Source organism: Passer domesticus, chromosome Z (genome assembly GCF_036417665.1).
Source record: "Passer domesticus isolate bPasDom1 chromosome Z, bPasDom1.hap1, whole genome shotgun sequence".
Lineage (NCBI taxonomy): Eukaryota > Metazoa > Chordata > Aves > Passeriformes > Passeridae > Passer > Passer domesticus.
This window is the reverse complement of record NC_087512.1, coordinates 47,773,684-47,795,188: the sequence shown is the minus strand read 5'-3', so window position 1 is coordinate 47,795,188 and position 21,505 is coordinate 47,773,684. Positions and strand designations below refer to the sequence as shown.

General features: G+C 50.8%; 2 protein-coding genes across 2 annotated transcripts; both read left to right on the top strand.

Moving 5' to 3' along the window:
- The first annotated feature begins 1,090 nt into the window (after window positions 1-1,090).
- Window positions 1,091-8,444, top strand: LOC135290807 (serine/threonine-protein kinase PAK 3-like). The gene is made up of 7 exons (XM_064404770.1): window positions 1,091-1,271; window positions 1,499-1,679; window positions 2,626-2,689; window positions 4,566-4,614; window positions 5,744-5,856; window positions 6,381-7,236; window positions 7,670-8,444. The coding sequence occupies exons 3-6, from the start codon at window positions 2,628-2,630 to the stop codon at window positions 6,556-6,558; spliced, it is 402 nt and encodes a 133-aa protein (XP_064260840.1). The 5' UTR covers window positions 1,091-1,271; window positions 1,499-1,679; window positions 2,626-2,627; the 3' UTR covers window positions 6,559-7,236; window positions 7,670-8,444.
- Window positions 8,445-15,480: 7,036 nt separating this feature from the next.
- LOC135291219 (uncharacterized) lies at window positions 15,481-20,958 on the top strand. The gene is made up of 5 exons (XM_064405247.1): window positions 15,481-16,234; window positions 16,864-17,211; window positions 18,052-18,218; window positions 19,185-19,305; window positions 20,396-20,958. The coding sequence occupies exons 1-5, from the start codon at window positions 15,481-15,483 to the stop codon at window positions 20,464-20,466; spliced, it is 1,461 nt and encodes a 486-aa protein (XP_064261317.1). The 3' UTR covers window positions 20,467-20,958.
- The last annotated feature ends 547 nt before the right edge of the window (window positions 20,959-21,505 follow it).

Below are 21,505 nucleotides of genomic sequence, written 5' to 3'. Positions count from 1 at the left end.
GCACCGGCAGTTTTCTTTCAGCATCTGGTTGTTTTTCCCTTGTGTGTTGCAGGTCACATCAGCCATGCCTGGAGAGAATCCGGTCTTTGGGTGAGTGGGAAAGGAGCCTCTGGCCTTGGGAGCATTTGACAATTGTGGAGCAAGCTGTGAGCTGGGCCTGTTGCAGACCAGTGCCAGCCTGGTTGCATGAATGAAAGTACAGTCCAGACTCTTTGCAGCAAGAGCAGCAGCAGCAGGAGGAGCCTGGGCTGTTTTCTGCAGTTCCTTTTCAGAGCTTTTAAGCAGCTGGAAGTGGGGTTGCTTGGTGCTTTAAGCCATGAGAGAATTTCACCTGCACAAGAGAGTGCAGTCCCATCTAATTGTCCCATTTTACTTGAGTTGGAGCAACTTAGAATCCCATTTCCCTACAGATGATTTCTCCTTAGTGCATCTGGGTCTAGAGCTGAATATAAAGAAGGTCATGTGTCCCTCATGCTGCTGTCTGTCTGCAGAGCCCAACACCAACCTCGGAGGCTCCTCTGGCTATGTGTCTTCCTGCGGAAAAGGCCAAAGAGGAGGAAGATGCTCCCCAAACTGCACCTGCTGCCACTGCAGGGCCTGAGCATCCAGCATCAGTAAGTGGCAGCTCTGGGTAGTGCTGTGGCTACAGCAAAGCATAGCTGCAAGTTTCTGATCAGACAGCACCTCCCGTGCCTGGCTGAAGATGCTGAGGGCTGGAATCATTCCAGCCCTTCCCCCAGTCAGTTAGGCTTGGAAAAGGGGAGTGGAACTTGGATTGTTCAGACATCTGAACAGTAGGCAGTAGGCACCTTCCTACTGTTCTGAAAGGGGCTGTGAATTTGTCTTAGCAAGAGACAAGAGGTAGCATTAAGATGTCTTTGGATGCTCCTGGGGTACAAGTGAGGCCCTTGGTGGCCAGTGGCTGTGCAGGCTCCCTGTCCCCTGTGAGGAGAGCAGTGCAAATATGCAGTTCAAAAGCTTGCAGGATATGAGGTGGCACTGTCCCCAGGAGGGACCTGGCCCTCCCCACAGAGCAGCTGTCAGTAGCTAAAGGAAGAGCTGAGCTGCAGCAGGGCCTGTAGCTGAATATAGGTAAGGTTGTGAATGACAGGTTCTTTCCTGTCCCTCGTGCTGCTGACTGTCCACAGAGCACAAGGGCAGCGTCAGCACCTGCTCTGGCTGCCTCTGTACCCGAGGAAGAGGCTGAAGAGGAGGAAGGTGCCAATGAACCTGGCCCTGCTGTCAGCCCAGGGCTGGAGCAAACAACACCAGTAAGTGCCCCCTTTGAGTAGCAGTGTCTTTGGTGTCATTTTGTCCGTCATGTAAAAGCAGCCTTGGGATTTTGTGCCTTGAGCTGTTGAAGCAAGCTGCACAAGCTGGGAGGTGAAGAGTCCTGGGTGTGGCCAGCAGCATCTTCCTAGGGGTGTGCATTTGAAATGGGATGGGAGGGGCATCTCTGCCAGGCACATTTGTGACCCAAATTCATTTCTTGTCCCAGAGCTCCACCTCCTCTGTCCTGGCAGCTGCAGGAGCTGCAGCTGAAGGCTGGGAAGAAGGCTCCAGTGCCCAGGCTGGAAGCTCAAGCACGAGCAGCTCGTGCACCTGGAGCACGACTAGCTCCTCGGGCAGCAGAGAGCATCAGCGAGAGAGCACAGAGGACAAGTGCCTGGCCGTGCTGAGTAGGTCCTTTGTGATCCTTGTGTGCCGGAGCGGTGCCTTGTGTGTGCGTGTGTCGGCATGAGCTGTCCCACCTCCTGCTCCTGCTCAGCTGAGTGCCAGGTCCTGAGGCCTCCACACAGGACCTGTTGTTGTGCCCTGAGGTGGTGAGGGATCAGCGGGGTGTTGCTCCTGCCTCTGAGAGCAGCTCGGCCTGGTTTGGCTTTGCCTGAGCTTCCCTGTAGGCAAAAGGCCAAGCAGAGCTTGCTTCTGGCTGAGCAGGAGGCTGTGACCTCGCGAATGAGTAGGCCTCAAGGAGCTCCTGCGGGGCCCAGCTGCTGTGGGCACGGCCAAGGTCATCTTCAGCACTCAGCCTGTCCTAAAGGCTGAGGGGCCTCATTCCTGAGGCCATCACAGTAGCTTATAACATGAGCTGCTGCTCCTGAAAGGCTGAAGGGCATTGTTTAGGCAAAGTCCTGCTTAAAGCTGGACATCTGGGCTCTGCTGGAAGCACACTATTCTTCCTGTTCTGGAGAGAGCAGCTGATGATAAAAATTGATGCCAGAACCCAAGATGCCTTTGATGTTTGCAAGGATGAAAGCTTGTGTTGAATGTCACGGAGTGTTCATTGCCAAGAACAGGAAGGTTTTGTTTTTCCTGCTGCCCTTAATGTTTCTAGAAAACAATCATTTCTCTTGGTTAGAGTTTTCTGATCCCTGTCTCCTCTGACTGTTTCTCCATGTGCTTAGATTGCAGTTTAGACTTTTAGTTTAGTGCAGGCCATCTGCGCTGCAGGGCTGCTTGTCTTGCTGCTGCTGTTTTTGAGGTGGTGCTGGTGCGGTGGTGTTGTTGTTTCCCGACTGACTGAGTTGAGAGGGCCCAGTGTCCCAGAGAGTGGGGCTGCCTTTGTGATCTACTGCAGGGTGTGATCTCTTTTGAAGTGAGCATCTTTCCTTGGGCTTTTTACAGAGATGCTGGTGAGCAAGGGAGATCCTGAGGCGAAATACACAGAAGTGGAAACTCTTGGCAAAGGGTGAGTGCAGCCACAGTTCCTTCTTCAAAGCGAGGGGCTGTGCATTTTGCTGGTGTCACATCTCCCTGGAGTGACAATCTCCAAAGCTGCTCAGACACTGCGTTAAGATGATGCCTGGTGATCTCTCAGTGCTGGCCAGCATTTATAGCTGTGGTCTAAAGGCACAGCAGAGACACCGGGATGCTGACAATGTCTTTCCTGCAGCAAAGAGCAGCACCTGGCAGATCTCCTGTCCCTCAAGTGTGTTTGCACCTGTTTGCCGCTTTTTGTAGGAGAAATAATTTTTGAGTGTCTCAAAATAATACAAAATACGTGGGAATGAAAGGAGGAGAAACCCCATTGCCTCAAAGGTCAAGTTAGCTATCAGGAAGCAGCTCTCGGTAACATTTCTTTCCTGTATTTTGCTGAAAACAAGATTCAGTGGTCAGGATGACCACCACCTAGTCTAGAAGCCAAAAGCAGAAATGAAACAGCACCTCTCTTTTGTGACTGAGGTGGCAAAAGACAAAGCTTCAGGGGAATGCCCAGTGCCAATGCACTCTAGAGTAGAAGGCATCATTTGCCTGATGGCAGACCCCTCATGGATCCTGTGGGGTTTAGGCCTTTGCTGCAAAGAATCCACCAAGCTGTTCCCCTTGAAAGCCAGCTCTGCTGACTGTAGATGGGATTGATTTGCAACATTTTCTCTGTACCATGTGTCCTGGTTTAGGGCAATTTTGGGAGGAAACCTCCCGACAGGGCCCCTCCCAAAAGGAAACCCACATGGCCACTGCCCCCAGCCGGTGTGGGAACAATTTCCTTGGAGATAAGTGGAAAGAAGTTGTTTATTTAACAGGCAAAGCACTCCCCAGCACACAAAATGAACAATACTGGATGTCAAAACTCATTTGCTGCTCTGAAGAGATGGCAAGTTCAGAAAGTCTCTCCTGGGGTTTGTCACTGTGTTATCTGTCCCTCCAGTGCTGGGAAAGGCTGCAGAGTAGGCCCTGGTGGGCTACAAAGTGTGAGCTCTCGATGTTTTGCCGGGTCCCAGTCTGGAGCAGGTTTGAATGGTTCCAAGAAAAGAGAAAGAAAAACAGTAAAGGGAAAACTCAGACTGCCTTAGCTAGCTAAACTAACTAACTAACTAAAAAGCAAAAGGAGTGTGGTGCTCTACCCCAACTGTGCCCAGACAACAACACTGGAGTTCCGTGTTCCAGCAGACTGCGGGGCAGAGTGCAGTTGATAACAAAACTCTGTGCTCCCTCTTCTCCTGACACCTACTGTCTGATCCAATCTTGGAGGCACAGAATATAACATCCAGCATAAACAGAACAGGTGACTGGGGGTGCAAGCATCATAACATCACCCCAGAACAGAAGCCAAATGTACAAGAAGTCACCAGAAAAGTAGAGTCCTTCCAGTGTCAGGTGCACTGAAGAGAAGCAGCTGCCAATGGTTCTGGACCCAGAGCACAGCTGTCTAAGGATCCTGTGTTTTGAGGACTTCTCCATTTGTGTGTGCAGCAAGGGAAGCCTTTGCCTGCTCTGGCTGTGGCTGGACACTATTTTCCTTGCAAGCTGGAAAAGGAATCTGTGTCTAGAGGATTTCCTCCAATGGCTGTTACAGGGCTTCAGGCTTCTCAGAAGGCCTGAGTGGTGGTGCTTGAGTTTGGCAGACAGACTCCATGGAGAGATGTGAGAAGACCCAACTGGTAAATTCCTGGAAGAATCAGACACATGGACAGATAGAGAAAAGAAAAAGGAGAAAAGACCCAGAGAAGAATCTGTCGTGTTCCACTTACTGTTTGCCCAAGCACTTTTTTCCCGTTGGACTGCAGTGTTTTGCACTTGCAGGGACTAAAGGATATCTTTCTCTGCTGCTGTTTTGTTTCTAGGGGTTTCGGCACTGTGTGCATGGCAGTGGAGTCTGCCACAGGAGAAGAGGTAAGCGTCAAGCAGCGCCGCAGCTTCTGCAGCTCTCGAGTGCCCTCCCCTCTGCTGTGAGCTGTGGCTGAGCTTTGGGTCGCCAGCAGAGCTTTGCTGCAAAGGCAAATGGAGTGCAGAGCAGTGACTGCCTGCCAAATACAGTGGGGACAGATTTTGTCCTTCTCAGCTGCCCCAGGGGATGCAAGGAGGCCAAGCGGTATTGTTCAGAGGAGGACACGCTGGCTGGGTCTAAGTGCCCAGGTGGTGTCTCAGAGCATGGCACTGCTCTTTGGGGCTGCAGGGTTCCTGAATTCTCATTTCTGGCTGTTAGCCAATACATGGGAATCGTGCTGGTAGTTCTGTAGCCACCTGCAGTGCTGCCCTTGGGATCTGTACTTAGAGAGAGAGAGGTCTGCAAGGAGTCTGTCAAGGGCCTAAGCCCTGCTCAGAGCCTGGTGTACATCCCTAGAGGATCCAGGCTTGGGTTATTTCTTTTTACAGTCAGGCAGTAATTGCAAATATCAGTGGTGTGAAGTAAAGTATTTTAGTGGAATGAAATGCAAATTCCTGAAGTGAGGAAGTGCTAGGATTGTCTATTTTGTCCTTAATGATGGTTTCATCATCATGGCATTTTTTCTGTGAAATATGTAGGGTTGTATTTCTTAGGGGGAATAACCCTCAGGATGATTTTAGGACAGCATTGTATCTGTCCTGTCTGTAAGAGTTTGCTTTGTAGTTGTGCAATGGAGAATGCCAGTGGTTGCTGGAGGAATGATCAAGCCCCCTAGAAGTGCCCAAGGTTTCCCAGCACTTTTGCTCCATTTTTACTGGCACAAAATGGCTTCCTGCTTGCAAGAGGTGTGTCAATGACAATGGGAATGATAAAGTAAGGCCCTGGGGGAAGACGGTGGGCACAGTGAGTGTTGTTAGAGGTTTGAGGTGGAGAGCTCAGACCCTGTTTACAAGGCAAAGGGTATCTGTCTCTCTGTCCAGGGAGGTGCCCAAGCAAGCAGTCTGATGTCCAGTCACAGGGCAGTTTGGCCCAGCCCAGCTGGGCTACGGTCATCCCATAATCACTGTCTCCATCTTCCCCTTGTGGACCTGTGCCACACACTTCTTTGGTTCATGGTTTTCCATGTTGTTTTAGGTGGCCATCAAGAAAATTAGTCTCCTGCAAGGGAGCAGCAGTGAGCTGTGCCTGAATGAAATCCAGGTCATGCGTGGCACTAAGAATGCCAACCTTGTGAACTATGTAGACAGGTGAGTGGTTCTGCTGTCCTGCCATGAAAGGTCATTCACATCCTGCAAGCCAGAGGTTCAACCACTCCTTTGGGCGCTGGCAAAAGAGGATGGAGCTGTTAATTCCTGTTTCTGGGCTGATTTACAGCATCTTGGAAGGAGATTGCATTGGGGCTGCATTAATCTTTCCTGGCATACCTAGTGTGAAGGGCGCTTTCAAAGACAGGACTGGGCCCTGTCTTACTGAGCCAACAGCCTCCAAGTTCCTGTCCTCTCTCCACATTGTTTTGTTGGGTTTGGGGTTTGATTTTTCCCCTGGGTTTGAAGTGCTAACAAAGCACTGTCTATTGTATTTCCCTTGGCCTGTTGCATTGGTGTGGATACCGAGCTGTCTTTTACACTGCACAGAGTTCAAACCCTGTAGAGCATAGTGAATGACTACTCACTTCCTCCTGTGTTCCTCTGAGAGAGACACAGAAAACAAGAATCCACCAGGTCATGTAAGTGCATGCCTTAATCTCCATGCTGTTGTTTCCTCCTTTCAGCTACCTGGTGGACGAGGAACTCTGGCTTGTGATGGAATACATGGACGGAGGTTCTTTACATGATGTCATCAGGGAGACTCACATGGCAGAAGGAGAGATAGCAGCTGTCTCTCGGGAGGTAAGGGATGGCACTTGTGCTTCCCATGGCTTGGTCGGGATGGTCCTTCCAAATGGGTGATAAGGAGAGGAGAGATTTCATCTTCCAAGCCTTTCTCTTATGTCCTTGGCAGTAGCAAGAGCATCTGAAGTGCCTGCCAGTGTCCCTGCCCTTCTTCTAGCGTGTTTGTGTTTGCCTCTCTAAACACTTCCCTGGTGCCTGTGTGTGCTGCATTCCTTCCCTGTAAGGGCAAATGTGATGGTGGCGCAAAGTGAAGCAGGGGGCAAAGACAAAGAGATACTCACAGGACTCTCCCAGAGCTCAGCCTCAAAGGAGAGCCTTGCACCCAAAGTGGTGTTTGCAAAGGCATCCACTGCTGTCTGGCTGGAGAGAGCACAGCCACTGCAGCAGGGCTCCTTCAGCCTGTGTTTGCCGGGCACTGGCCAGAGGAACAACTGCCCCTTCTCTCTCAGAAGCAAACACACCCTCACTTAGAAAGGCACTGCTGTCCTCGTGGTGGAGCAGCAGGCTCTTGCCCTTGCCAGCAGCCTGTCCTGCCATGGCTCACCATCCCCCAGGAAGTCAGTGTTTCAGATGTGCCACTTCCCTGCCTGTGGGATGAAATCCACTTAGGCTCGTGTTTCTTTTTCCTCTCTCAGTGCCTGCAAGGCCTGGATTTCCTGCACTCCAAGCAAGTGATCCACCGCGATATCAAAAGCCACAACATTCTCCTGGGCTTGGATGGATCTGTCAAGTTGGGTGGGTGTTGCTGGCCAGGCTCAGCCGTGGCGGGCTGCGGTGTGGGGCTGCCTTTGGGTGGCTGCCAGTTCCCTGCAGAGGGGCCTGTGGCAGTGCAGGCTGCCCTGCTGCAAGCACAGAGCACAGCCACAAGGTGCAGAGAGGTGTTGCTGGGAAGAAGGGCCCAGGAGTGGCTTTGGGTTGTGTGTGTCCCTTCCCAAGCAAGGCAGTTTCAGTCTAATAGCTTCAGGGGACTAAAAGCCACTGCCTGAAACTGGGGACTTTTGCTAAGTGGCCAATTCTGTATTTCCTCGGCTGCAGGCTGAGGAATGGCTGTATGGCCCCTTTACAGCTGGGTTCCACACTGCCTTCTTGGACATTGGTACAGTGGGGATTTCTTTTGTTTGCTTTCCTAATTCACGCTGGCTTGATCAGAGTGGTTTTTCCTCCTCAGCTGATTTTGGCCTTGCTGCTCAGCTCACTGCTGAGCAGAGCAAACGGAGATCAGCTGTTGGGACTACTTACTGGATGGCGCCAGAAATTTTCACCAGGAAGCCCTATGGCCCCAAAGTGGACATCTGGTCCTTTGGAATTGTGGGGATCGAGATGGTGGAAGGAGCACCTCCGTACCTGATGAAAACCTCCCGCACGGTACGCTGCAGCTGCTCTCAGATACTGCTGTCACCCTGACAAAATCTGCTCCCATCCTTCTGCCTGGGAAGCTTGCAAACACCTGAAAATGATAGGTTCCAGGCTGCACAGTCTCTTGTGCTTCTTGGCTAGATCATCCCCTTGCCATTTTTGTGCATGAACAACACCAAAAAATCGTGATGCCTTTTGCTTGGCAGAAGCTTTGCCTCAGGGAGCAGGGAGCAGTGCTGAGCTGCATTTTGTGGAATAATCCTTGGAAATAGTAGAATAAGATGGAAGTCCTTCTTTTAAAATGCCTGAAGAGGTGGTGTCAGTGCTCAGAGAAGCAAAGTGTGCTGTTGCTGATGGAGCTGCTGCTAATTCCAGCAGCCAGTGAAATCAGGGGTCAAGGCAAGAGCCTTTGCATATTGGACTGGCTATGGCTGCCTCTGGCTTTGGGTTGTTTTAGTAGGGCTAGGGAGTAAAGTGCCACTGGAGAGTGGAGCTTGTCCAGTGGGGTCTGTGTGAGCAGTTTGGGGTGCGAAGGAGACAGGTAGAGTGTGGCATTTCCTTCTTCTCTAGGTTCAACAGCTGATAAGCACCGGGCCCCCCCCGAAGCTGCAGAAGCCCAGGCAGCAGTCGGCGTGGCTGCGAGACTTCCTGCACTGCTGCCTGGAGAGGGACGAGGACAGGCGCTGGTCTGCCCAGGAACTTCTGCAGGTAAAAGGCAAAGCGGCTGCACGTCCTGGATGTGCAGACAGCATTGCACAGAATGCCCTCCTTTCTGTATCTTTCTGGTAGCCAGAGAAAGCCTGTTTCAGCCTGTGGGGAAAGTAGAAGTTCATTGCTTCTTTTTCTCTTTGGGCAGCATCCGTTTGTTACATCAGCCAAGCCGACCTCCACCCTGATGCCTCTGATCATGGCCACACAGCAGTTTATGTCTGGCAGGAGATACTAGCCCTGGAAGAGGCCTTTGTTGTTGTTTGTAGTTTGTAGTCTGTAGTTTCTAGCTCGTAGTTTGTAGTTTGTTTAGAGTGAATAAATACTATAATAAATAAAATCTTCACTGTGTTGGAACTTCTCTTTGTTCTCACCTTGTGAATAGGCTCTAAATTTCTTCTGAATGGTCAGGTGTTTCTCCAAGGTGGGAAGACCCATGGATGGGGTTTGTGACATGGTTTGTTTGTGAGCAAAGGTCATCTTCCTTCATCGCCTCCAGGCCACAACCTCTTGTGGAGATACAGGCTTGCAGCTGTGACTAGAGGAGCAGAGCAGGACAGAATGGAGCCGAGCAGTGGTGTCACTGCTGGGGATGCTGCTGTGCCTGTGGTTGTGTTGCAGCTCTTGGGAAAGGTTGGGAGTGTCTGTGTTGCTGTGGGCAGAGGGGGAGGGAGCTGGGCTTCTCCACAGTATCAGGCACAGGTGAGTGTCCAGTGGGAAGGCAAGTTCTGCCATGGGAACTGAGGCCAACATGAGGGAGTGAAAACTTGTTCAGTTTGGATCTGTGTGAGCCACTGTGGACACTGCTAGGGGACTTCCTGGGGCTATGCCCTGGAACAATGTTCCCTAGAACTTTAACCTCTCCCATGGAGTCCTGTTTTTCATTTCAATGTACAGTGATTATTGAAAATTATTGAAAATCATTTACTGTGTGATGTTTGGTGTTAAGTGACAGTATATTTGATGACATTTAAATTCAAATTTAGTTGCACAATATTTAACAAACTTCCTTTCCCAGTTTTCCTGTTGTACCCCTCACTTCCCTGAACCCACTATCCCTGAGAAGGAGAGGATGGGAGATGGAACCTGCTCAAGAGCACAGGTGAGCCACCAGTCATCTGCCATCTCCCCTCCTTTTCTGTCCTCTTGCCAGGACAGCACTGGCCATGCCAACCTGGAGTCTACCCTAACCCACTTTCTGACAGCCCTCAGCCCTACTCTTGCCTTCCTACTGTATTAGCCATTCCCCATTTTTGTTGGAATTCATGTTTTAGAGATCAAACTTACAATGGCTTATAAAACAGCCAGAGGACCGACTCTGTTGCCCCCACAGGAGACCTGTTCCTGGCCCTGCCAGAAGCTCCCCCACAGGCCAGTCTGCCGGGGTCGGCTGCCAGTGGTCTCTGCCCCAGCACGGGAAAAGGTGGTTCTGGGCAGGCCGCACTCTCGAAGAAGGAGTCTGGACTCTTGCTTTTCGGTCTTCAGTTGAGTTTATTGTTCCTTATCTACAAAGTTTTTCTGTCTGTCCAGCCGAGGTCTGATCAGCAAGACAGCCAAGGGCACTCTCTCCCGCCCATGGGGCGGTTGTCTCTTTTCTAGTAAAAACTACGTAGAAGATATTTACCTTTAATTTCCAATACTTTTCGCCCTTGTTGGCAAGTGCACTTTCCCTATGAACCAATCCACACATGCCAACATCATCCTGAACGTGGATGCCAAGGAGAAGAAAGAAGAAGGACAGGACATGCCCAAATTCCTCCATCTTAGTACCCCTGACCCCCATGTACAGAATTTCAAAAGACAAGAACCCAACGGCCCTGCAATGAATGCAGTTAGTCTGCCCTCAAATCTGGAAAAAGGTCTTTAAAAAGAGATATTGACCGAAGTCTGTAGTGGGTGGTCCCCTGCTGTGGCTAAGTCACAGTCCAAGGAACAGTAAAAGACAGCAAAGGCAGCTCTTCAGGTCTGGTTGCCCCTTTGATATTCTCTGTTTCAGCTATGAAATGAGAATCTCTATCTGATGACATTGCAAAAGGAATTCCTAATCTTAGTAGTTTTTGTTTTATTATTACTTGAGGTGATTCTTAGGGTTGGGTTTTTTGTTTGTTTGTTTGGGGTGTTTTTTGTTCTTTGTTTTTTGTGGTTTTTTTGTTGTTGTTGTTGTTGTGGTTTTTTTGTTTTGTTTTGGTTTGGTTTTTTTTTTAATGACAAGAAAAAGCCTCTGGGCATGCAGAAAATGGGTCCACTAGACTGCAGCAGGATTCGTGGCTGGACAAGGCCATGACCTTCTCCTGTGGGAATTGGAGAACCTGGCCTGCAGTCTACAGAGTTACTCTGAAGACCATGTACTGTCCCCGGAACAAGACAGACCATGTGCTGTCCTCAAACAGATACACCAAGCAAGAAGGAGCATTGTGCCCAGATGAAGCCAAATGCCAAGCACACACAAGTGGGAACTGCTAATTTGGCACACCTTAGCTTAAAGATGCTTATGGTGTGACAGCCAATCAGTAATTAACATGCATGTGTGAATGCAGCTACTGAACCAAGGAGCATTAAGCATTAGTGGCGTGAGACAGTGTCTAGGGAAGGATAAATGTGCCAAAGTTGCTTAACAGAGCAGAACAGCATGTAGCCACAAGGGCTGTGAGTGTCGTTCCTCGGCCGACTCTCCGTGGGACCCTCTTCCCTTTGGCGCCTGTGAACAGGGACTCTCTTTGCTGAAATGCAGTTCGCTTAAATGCAGTTCCCCTAAATGCGGAAGACTCCGAGCATCAGGTTCCCAGGCACAGCAGGAATCTATGGATGCACTAATGGAGCACTAACATTCTCACCCTGCTCTATTTACTTTACATTTGAATACAGGCTGGTAGAAGGAGAGATCTGGCTTTGATTTCAGCTTAGGAGTACATGTAAAATGTACTCCTAAGCTGGAGTTGCACTTTCAGCTTAGGAGTACATGTAAAATGCAGCTAATCACTCTCTCTACCCATGAATATTCCACCAGTGGACTGACATAGAGAAACATCCTTTTTCTCTTTCTATCTTCCCAAGTGGTGCCATAATGAACAGGAGACTTGCAGAAATCACACAGAAAATCACCAAAATTGCTGAAATTAACACTCAATTCCATGATAAATGATTGTGAGAAAACACTTGACAGCATCACTGAACAAACTCAAGCTTGGGAGAGAAACATTCATTTTAGCACTGATCAAGGGGAAAGAAAAAGAAATGCTGTAAAATTTCCAAGGGGAAGATAAGGAGAAAGCCAGGAAGCACAGGAAGAACAAGGCCCTGTCAGATGAGCTGTGGAAGGTAACTTTGTGCCCCAGCTCTGTCAGAGGACGTTCCCCGTCATTGGTGCAAGCAGCTGGAGACAGAAATACTGCTTGATTTGGAGGCCACAGTCTTGGTAAGTGCAGAGGTGGTTCAATAACGTGACATGAGGGAGTTCCCCCAGAGCAACTGGGATGCCTGAAAGAAGTGAACAGCTCACCACAGCCCGGCCCCTCGGCTGCTTTTCCTTCTGACCCTCCTGGGGAGGCTCTGACATTTCCTCTTCCCTGATGGAAGTGCAGCTGCTGCCAAGGGAAACGTCCCCATACTGACTCAGTGTTCCCTTTGCTTCCCAATGTCCCATCTGCTGTCCCTGTCCAGGAGAGCTGCTCTGCCCGGGAGGAAGAGACCGAGGGAGAGCCTGGGAACATGGGGTGCTGCAATGCCTCCTGATCTAGTTCTGTTTATGGATGGGTACAGTTAGACTTGGATAGTTACAAGTGTAGGGATATTTACATACATTGACTGATATTTGTATAGACATCTGTCTATGTGTATTGTTATATTGATGCATGTAAGTTGATCTGTTTACATCTGTAGTTATATTTACATACTTGTACAGTTGTGTAGCTGTGTAGTTTTATTGCTGGGGTTGTATGGATTTTTTTATTGGTCCACTGATATTTGTATATTTATAGATAGGTTTGATATGTGTATATTATATATGTCATATATGTAATGAAATATGTAATACATATCTACATCTATATATTCTTATGGATAGATATGTATTTACTTCTACTTAAATATATATGGAGTTGCATAGTTCTAAAATTGTATTTATTTAGTTCTGGATCTGAAATTCTTTAGAGAGGGATATTGATGTTTCTGTATTTGTATATGGGTTGTACAATTGTAGTAATAGGTAAAAAATTTAATTGTTATACTTCAATTCATATTTGTGTACAGTGAGTTGTACAGAGTTGCAATAAAATATTTTTTTTTAACTGAAGTTGGTATTTGTATATATTTACAAAGCACAATTCTCGCAAAAAATTACATTTTAAACTGAAATTGATATTTGCATGTTTATACATTGGCAGCACAAGTGTAGCAATTTAAAACAAATTTCATTTTTAAACTTAAGGTTTTTTGCATATTTGTACATTACTAGTGCAGGTGTAACTATTTGCAAGAAATGCAGTGTTTCTATTGAAAGAAGTGTAGATTTGTGCTGCCCAAAGCCACGAGCAGATGGAAATGCTGCAGGATTGGGCCATGGCCAGCACATGCCCCACCTGCACTCAGGCTGGGCACGGGCAGCGCAGGTTTGGGATGGCAGCAGAGCCACACGTTGGCTCAGCACTGGCTGCCAAGGCCTGCTGAGAAAACTCCGGGACTCCACTGAGAGAAGAACTCCAAGCAGGAGCCACCTGGAGAGGACAAATCCACCCCCCATCCCACGGGCAGCTCTTTAGGAAGAGCTCCAAGTGTCCCCCTGAAGCTCATCCCAGAGCCCAGAAGCCAACAGGGATCCTGAGCCAGCTCCGCTGCCTTTGGCACCACTTGGGCAAATGAGCTGCAGCAAGGGGGAGGCAGCAGTGACTGTGACTGCTGCAGGCTGGGGATGAAGGAAGGGCCATGGACACAAGTGCTGAGGTGCTCCAAAATCCAGAAGGAGGCTGGAGAACTGGGAAGGAAAAAGTTCTGAAGGCACTGAAACGATGGAAACCCCTTGTGTGAAGTTCCCTGAAGGAACTCCCAAGGACACGGATGCTATAATGAGTAGTACCAGAAGACACAAATGCAGTAACACCAGGAGATGGTCTGTATGACCCACAGGCAATGGCTTAGAAAAAGACCAAGTCTATATTTTATATCTCCTGTTTATTATAGTATCTATATTAAAATATATAATATGTAGTATATAGATGATGAATTACATTTATCATAAATTCATATGTGTTGTGTGATACATTTTGATATGTTTTGATAAATATTTTTATTTCATATAGTTTTGATATATTCCTCCAGCCTGGAGAGTGAAGATGTACAGCAGTCCAAAACCTTCTGCCCACACAGCAGTCAGCCCCGGCTGTGTGCATGCACACCCACCCACTGTCCTTGCTCTCCTCAGCACTTCAGGGCTGCTGTTTGCACAGAACTGGGATGAATTTAACTCGACAGAGCCACAAGTGGGCTGTCCAGCTTGTCATGAACACTCATGTGGCAAGGAACAACACAGAGCTCTTAAATCACATTATCACATGTCCTTTCATTCCTGCTGGGCACTGAGGAACTCTCAAAAGCACCAAAGACACAGAAAAGAGGTGAAAAAACTGGTATCATGCTACTGCTGGTATCCTCATGGAGGAAAATCTGTTGGGTTTCTTAAGGTTGTAGTTTTCCAAAAACTAGGAAAAAATCCTACTGCTCAGCACCAGTAGCTCAATTGTGAATGATTTTCTTGACTTGGCAAAGCTAGGATGTCAACAGTGGACTCCGTCCTTGGTTCAAATCACCTGCCCTCACCTGCAGACAAAAGCACCACCACCAGCAGAAGCTACATCACTCAATTTTCTCAAAAAGCTGGGTAACATTTTTGAGAAGAAAGAAAAACATGTCAGACTCTGTGGATTCATGACAGGACTCTGTGAAACAGTTGCAAAGCAAAGGGCAGCAGCTTCTCTCTGGGACACTCCTTGTGCTCCAGGGCAGCCGGGCTGTCCCAGCTGCCCAGGACCCGGCGCTGAGTGAGCTCTGCAGAGCTGCACAGCGGGGAGGCAGCTTCGGGCACCTCAGCCCCTGGCCAGGAGTGGCTTCTTGCTCTGGAGGGCTCCCTGGGGGCAAATGCAGACTGCTGGCCTTCTGCTCTTGGCCCTAGCCTGGCCTTGCAGGGCTAATCCTGTTCCCTGTGTCACAAAAGTTCCCAGACTGAAATTTGTGCTCCAACATGACAGCCCCAAAGTCTGTGGCGTGTCAGGAAGCTCAGGAATGAACCTGCAGGGCTTGGAAAAGCTGTGCGTCCCCCAGAGCACAAGCAGTTCTCCAACAAGACTTCAAGGCTGAGGGACAAAGCTTCCCCCTTCAGCTCTCCACAGCAGCTCTAGGGAGTCTCTCTCCATTGTGAAATCTCCTTTGTCAGTCTACAGTGACAAGAGCTGGCTGCAGGAGGCATTTGCATTGGAACTCTCCCCAGATGGGGGGAAGAAGAGGCGATTCCTGAGGAAAGAAAAAGGCAACACTGTTTGGGAAAACACCAGCATGAGTTCACTACAACTCCAGGCCAGAAATCCCTTGAATAAAGCAGCATCCATCCATGGGGCAGCACTTTAGCTTTGAAATCAATCTGACAAACCTGCTGCCCCTTCCTGCTGCTGTAGCTGACTCTAAATCACGAGAAATGTGCCAACTCTGCCAAAGACAGGCAGACATGGTGAGATAAAAAGAGCCAGTCTGCTGAAAAGGAGACCAAATGAATGTTTTCTAATGCCCCCTTTTCATCCTTTCCCCAGCCAAGCCAGAGCAATGTCCTTCCTCTCTGTCACCGATGGTGACCCAGGCACGGGATGCACAGTGGGGACAGAGCTCGCAACTGCTCCCAGTGCCTTCGCCACGGGCTTCCATTGCCCTGAAATGCCGTGCCGGGCGCTGCCCTTCCGTGCCGTGCCGTGCCGTGCGGAGCCCGGCCAGCGCCGGGAGCCGCCCCGCCCGCGCTGTGCCCGCGGCCCCGGCTCTGCCGCGCTCGTCCCCGCCAAGTCCGGCCCGCGCCGGGGCCGCGCTGGGCGCGAGCGCAGCGCCCCCCTCCGGCCGCGCGCCGCCGGCGCAGCCGCGGCCGTTGCGCCGCGGGCGTTGCGGCCACAGGCGGCGATCGGAGCCATGGCGGAGCTGCCGCTGCCCGCCGGGCTCAGCGCCAGCGCCTTCCCCGCCAAGCTGTGGCGCCTGGTGAACAGCCCCCGCGTCCGCTCCGTGCGCTGGGACAGCCGGGCCCAGGGGCTGCTCGTCCACCGCTCCCTCTTCGAGCGGGAGCTGCTCGGCCCGGGCGACGCCCACGGGGGCGGCCAGGGGGTGGGGCCGACGCCGGACTCCTTCCAAGCCACGCACTTCGGTAGTTTCGTGCGGCAGCTCAACCTCTACAGCTTCCACAGGGTGCCGAGCCGGGTTGGCTCATCTGAGCCCGGCGATGCCGGGGGCTGGCTCCACTTCAGGAACCCCAACTTTCGCCGTGACCGCCCCGACCTCCTGCTCCATATCAAGCGCCTGACCAGGGCCAACAGGCAGCGGCTGGCAGCGGGGCTGGAGGTGCGCAGCCGCCAGCCCAGCCGCTTCCAGCAGCTCCGCACGGAGCGGCCGCTGGCGTCCTTCCCCGCCGGGCAGCCGCCCAGAGCCGGTGAGAAAGAGTGGGAGCTGTGGGCGCGGAGGCTGGCGTGGGCTGTGGCCGTGGGCCCTGCCCGTGCTGGGGCTGCTCAGCGCAGCTGCCCCGGCTGGCACAGGGGCTGTCCTTGGGCAAGGCAGCTGTGCCGGCAGGGCCCGGGCGCTGTGCCGGCTCTGCCGGGCTGCCGGGGCTGCGGGACGGTCCCGCCGCGGCTGCGCTCACCACAGCCCGGCCCGCTCGGCTGCAGCTGGCCCAGCCGTGCGCCGTGGCTGGCGCTGCTCCTTGCCTGGCCCAGAGCCCTGTCCCGGTCAAGCGCAGCTGGAGGGAGCCTCCTGTCCCTGTAGAGCAGAGGAGAAAGCACCGGGCAGTTGGGTTTCTGGCAGTTGCCTTCTGCCAAGGAGCAGCAGTGGGACAGTTTTCCCAGACAGTTGAACGAATAGGGCAGAGCTAATTAGACAAGGAATTGTTAGTTGAATAGCCCCAGAACATGTGGGGATTTTTTTCTTTCTCACCCTGTTTGGGAGGATGGGAGCTTTTGTCTTTCCTGATAGAAGTACAGTTGCTGCCAAAGGAAACACACCCAAAGACCAATAGTGACGCGGCCTTCTCTTTGCTTCCTTTCTTCTTCCCTCACTGCTACACAGTGCTCTCATACCAGGACCTCACTGCTGCCTCACCTGAGGGTTTACAGCTGCCTCCAGGCCCTTCCAGGCTAAGTGCAGGTGCTCAGGAGTCTGACTTCTTCCTGACATCTCCCAAGAAAGTCTTTGCCTCATCTGGATTTCTTGGGGTTTCATCAGAGGAACCAGGCACCAGCAAATTTCATCTCAAGCGTGAGCTCATCATTCCGCTGGTTCCCATAGACTGCAGATGCCGCCCTGAGCTCACCGTTTCTCTGCGTCCCATAGACCATCACAGCCCTTCCATGGCCTCTCCAGAGGGAAGCAGCTGCACATCTTCAGAGCAGTATTTGCCAGCCTGCAGTTCATCAGGTAGGGAAAGAGTTTCTACCCTTGCTTTCCAAGCAGGTCCTGGTTAGTGACCCTTTAAAGAGTTTTCCTGCAGTGCTCTATCATGGGTAGATCTCAAGCGAGAATCGGGTAGAAAGTGTCAAGTCGCCTAGGAAGAGGGATCTTGAAAACAGAAGGATTTTCTGCCAGCTTTTCCTGTCCTTGCTGCAGATTTGGAGGGTGTTCTGGGCATTTTCCAGACAGCCCTTCTGTAGGGGTACAAGGGCAAGGCAAAAGATATTGCCTAACAAGTCATCAGTGTTAGGTGCACTCCCCTCTTTCTTTGAATGAAGCCAGACTAGGATGGTGAGAGGATATTGCAGAGCTTTAAGACTGTCTGCCCTGAAAATCAAGCCAAACCACTGAAATGAGCTCTGCCTGCCCCAGAAGAGTTGGAGCTGCAGAATACAGCCTCACCCACAAGGCTGGTTTTAGAAAAAACTCACGGTTTAATTTCAGCATGTGTGTCTGAAGATCTGGGCTCTTCCTGGGTGAATCCACTTTCTGTGGTCTTTTGTGATGAGAAACCAAATGTAGCCAAATCCCAAAGCTGCTGGGAAGATGCAAAAGGCTGTGATTATAAAATGTGTGTGTGTGTCTATATCCCTTTTACAATCCATGCTTTAATCTGTGTACATGTGAATTAGGATAAATATTTTTTAAGAGGAGAACTCACTCCCCCAGTCCCCTGGCAAGTCTGAATACATTTCTGGAACTGAGGTTGCTCTGTGCTTCCTGTGATGTTTGATCCAAGGCAGCACTAGAGCTCTGTGTCCCAAAGCCACATTGTGGAGCCTGACCAATGTGTTTGGATTCTTGCAGCCACCCCAGGCACTTCAGGCCCCAGCGCTCCAGCTGGCAGTGCTGGTTTTGCACCATGGACAGCCCCCAGCTGGCTGTGGAATACTCCTGGGCAAGAGGAATTGCCACCACCAGATCTGGACATGGTGCTTGAGACGCTGGAGGAGATGTTTTCTCCCTCTGCTCAGGTAACTGCATTGGACAGGGAAGAAAAGGGCTGGGAGCTGAGAGCTTGTGAATGTTGTTGCATGGCTAAGAAGCAAAGGCTTCTTGAGTTCAGCTCCGTGAATGGACAGGAAAAGATTTGCTTGGTGAAACAAGACTTCCTAAAGAAGAGGGAATGAAAAAGTCTCCCCCTGAATAAGGATGAAGAGGTGTGAGCCTGTGTTGGTCAGGTTTGGGTGCCTGTTTTCCTGGGAAGAATCCCTCGTGCAGGGGTGTTTGTGGTGAGGAAGTGGAAGCTTTGTAGGTTCTAAGAGGCTTTGTTTGGTGGGAAAGAAGAGAAGAGTGTTTGGAGAATTGCCAAGTGTCCCGTGCAGGGAGGGACATGCCAGAGGCTGTGCCTCTTTTGGGTGGGAAGGCCAAGGCAAAGCAGGGCTGGGCTGCAGCTGCTGCTGCTGCTGTGTGAGCCCTGCCGGGCGTGTGGGCGCTCCCAGAGCCGTGTGTGGGGCTGGGCTGGAGCTGCAGCTTTCTTGTCCTCTGGGTAACCTGGTGCCTGCAGCCCAGTCTCCATCTGGGAAATCCTCAGCTGGGCAAACTGGCCAGTCTTGCTGTCCATGTTGCAGAGCTCAGTCACCTTGCTCTTGGGCAGCTCTGTGGGAAGAGATGTGTGTTCCCACGCAGTCCCTGCCAAGCTGCAGCCTGGATGAGACTGCTTTGCTCAGGGTTGTGGAGGAGGAGCAAATCTCTGTGCCAGGACTCCTTCCTTAGCAGCCATTCCATGTGTTCAGTGTCACCCCCACGTTCAACACTGTCAGCTTTGACAGCTTTTGGACTGTGTTTGAGAAGTGAAATTGTTTTGACTCTTGAAGGGCTTTGGGGCCCAGAGTTCTTGTTAGGAACAAGGGATTAAGAGTGTGAGCCATGGAGTTGTTGGACCAGGTGTTTGGTGTAACTGGTGAGAAGGGTTTCTTCCTTTCTGTTTCTCTTTCAAGGGGAATATTAATGTTGCCCCTGAGTCTTCAGGAGGGCAGCCTGTGGACAGAGCTGAAGCAGAAGGAGCTTTGCCTGGCACCAGGAGGTGCGGGAACAATTCCCAGGAGCCCGAAGAGCTTGGTAAGGACAGAGTCCCCCTTGGTTTAGAGAGGTGTGAGATGGCTGCTCGGAGCCTGCCTCTGGCAGCAAGGGAGATGAGCAGAGTTGAGCTCCTGTCTGCAGGGCTGGTGCTTCCTGGTGCCTTTAGTTCAAATCCTGCACTGGCACAATCTCCCCGAGCCCTGCCCTCCACGCTTCTCCAGAGGCTCTGACACTGAGTCCTCTGCTGTGGCAAGGGAGGAGGGAATAAAGCTGACCTTGTGGAGTTGTGTCACCAACTCAGGTGTCCCAGTTTTGTGCTGAAGTCTGTGGATAAATTTGCTGTAGGGTGTCAGTGCTCTGGAGGCAACACTGAGTGACTCTTGAAGGGAGAGAAAAAAACCACAAGAAAAGGTCAGTGTAGAAGTCTGAGCTGTTTGTCTCCAAGCATTAAATCAATGTTGTACCAGTCTGCTGGTAGGTGTAGTGAGATACATTAAAAATACAAGCAGCAGAAGCTCTGAGGCCAAGCAAATCATCAGTCACAAATCCAGTAGCTCAAGGAAAACCTGAAATTACCCCAAATTAGTGAGAACTAAAGGAGAGATAGAGCACTTTGGATCTGCATGCTTGAGCAAAGCTGGTGCAGCCTGCAGGCCTGCTAGGAAGTTCTTTCCCTCCTAGCTGTTCATCCCAGAGCTGGTGGTTGTTTTGGAGGAGCTGTTGCTCACTGCAGAGGGCAGGTTGCAGACGGCAGGGAACGGTGCTGATTCATAGCTCAGCTTCCAGCAGCCCTGAGCTTCAGCCATTTCAGTGGGGACTGAGGTCTCTCTGTCAGCACAGAGAAAGAACGAGGCTGGGCTTCTTCGTGGCAGCTGGGGCTGCCTGTGTTTCCAGCTCTCATGGGTGCCCTTTGCACTGCAAGGGTTTTGACTTAATTGGGATTCTTCAAAACTTCAGAAATTTTGAATGCTTGGATGGATTCTGACTCTTTAAAGAGCAGGCTTCAAATTGCCAAGTGAGACTCTGCCTTTCAGGCCATCTTTTACAGTCTTTGACACAAGGACAGTGACTTCCAAGAGGAAAGATGCACAGAGGCCAATATTGACCCAGTGTTCCCTTTGCTTCTCAGATTTCCACCTAATCTACCTTGCCAGGAGGGCTGCCCTGCATGAGAAAAAGGATCGGAGGGAGAGCCTGTGACCATCGGGCAGGTGGAATCCCTCCATTTATACATAGATTTATAGATTTCCATAGTTCTATTTATATATCCATGTAGTTACATTGATTGATTTATACAATCCTATTTATATATCCACATAGTTATATTTGTAGGTTTATAGAGGACATATATATATATATATACATCTATACAGTTAAATCTATATATAGTTTTTGATGTGATAGAATTACATTTATGTGCATGTAGTTACATTTATAGATTTTAAAATTTACATTTATATACATATAGAGTAATAATATATTTTTAATATTTTTATATTTATAAATCTGCATCGATATGTAGTTAGAGTTATATGGATTTTTAGATGGATAGATTGATGTTAGTGTAGGTCTAGGCAGTATTTTTACCTCTTTCCCCTCGGCTGCCTTTTTCACCTCTGGCTTTTCCCCCTGTGCCCCCTGTGTCCCCTCTCCCTGGGCTGGGTCCGAGCTGGCGGCCGGGCCGGGCGCAGCAGCAGTTCCTGCCCCGGATGTCCCTGGAGCGCTGGGAGCTGCCGGTGGCCCCAGGCACTGTCCCCTGAGGAGCTGCTGAAGGACGGTGAGACTGAGGGGGCTGAGGGGGCGGTGGTGCTGAAGGGACGGTGACCCTGAGCTGCTGTTGGGGCTGAGGGCTATGGGGCAGCCCAGGGCCATGGTGGCACTGAGGTGACAGGCAAGTGGCACAGGCTGAGGGGGTGGCGGGTCTAAGGGGACGGGATGGGTCAGAAGGGACTGAGGGAGGTGAGAGGACTGTGAGGGGCTGGAGAAGCTGAAGGGGGCTGGGGGTTTGGCGAGAGCATGGCGGGGCTGAGGGGATGGAGGGGCCAGATGGGAGCACAGAGGGCTCCGGGACTGCAGCTCTGCCAGGCCTTGGAACCAATTCCAGAACCTCCACTTTTGCCACAGCTGCAATGAAGACCACGAGGACCGCCGGAGACTGCCGGGAACCAGCAGGGAGAAGCCGAGGGCCAGCAGCAGGAGCAGGGAGCAGGCCCTGCTGCTGCCAGTCTGGAGAGGGCTT

Bases quoted from the DNA above. Each gene is read 5' to 3' on its own strand.
- LOC135290807 (XM_064404770.1), top strand. From the start codon at position 2,628: ATGCTGGTGAGCAAGGGAGATCCTGAGGCGAAATACACAGAAGTGGAA. The intron at 2,690-4,565 runs GTGAGTGCAGCC...TTTTGTTTCTAG, and splicing joins GTGGAAACTCTTGGCAAAGG to GGGTTTCGGCACTGTGTGCA. The intron at 4,615-5,743 runs GTAAGCGTCAAG...ATGTTGTTTTAG, and splicing joins AGTCTGCCACAGGAGAAGAG to GTGGCCATCAAGAAAATTAG.
- LOC135291219 (XM_064405247.1), top strand. From the start codon at position 15,481: ATGCCGTGCCGGGCGCTGCCCTTCCGTGCCGTGCCGTGCCGTGCGGAG. The intron at 16,235-16,863 runs GTGAGAAAGAGT...ACTGCTACACAG, and splicing joins CGGGCAGCCGCCCAGAGCCG to TGCTCTCATACCAGGACCTC. The intron at 18,219-19,184 runs GTAACTGCATTG...TTCTCTTTCAAG, and splicing joins TGTTTTCTCCCTCTGCTCAG to GGGAATATTAATGTTGCCCC.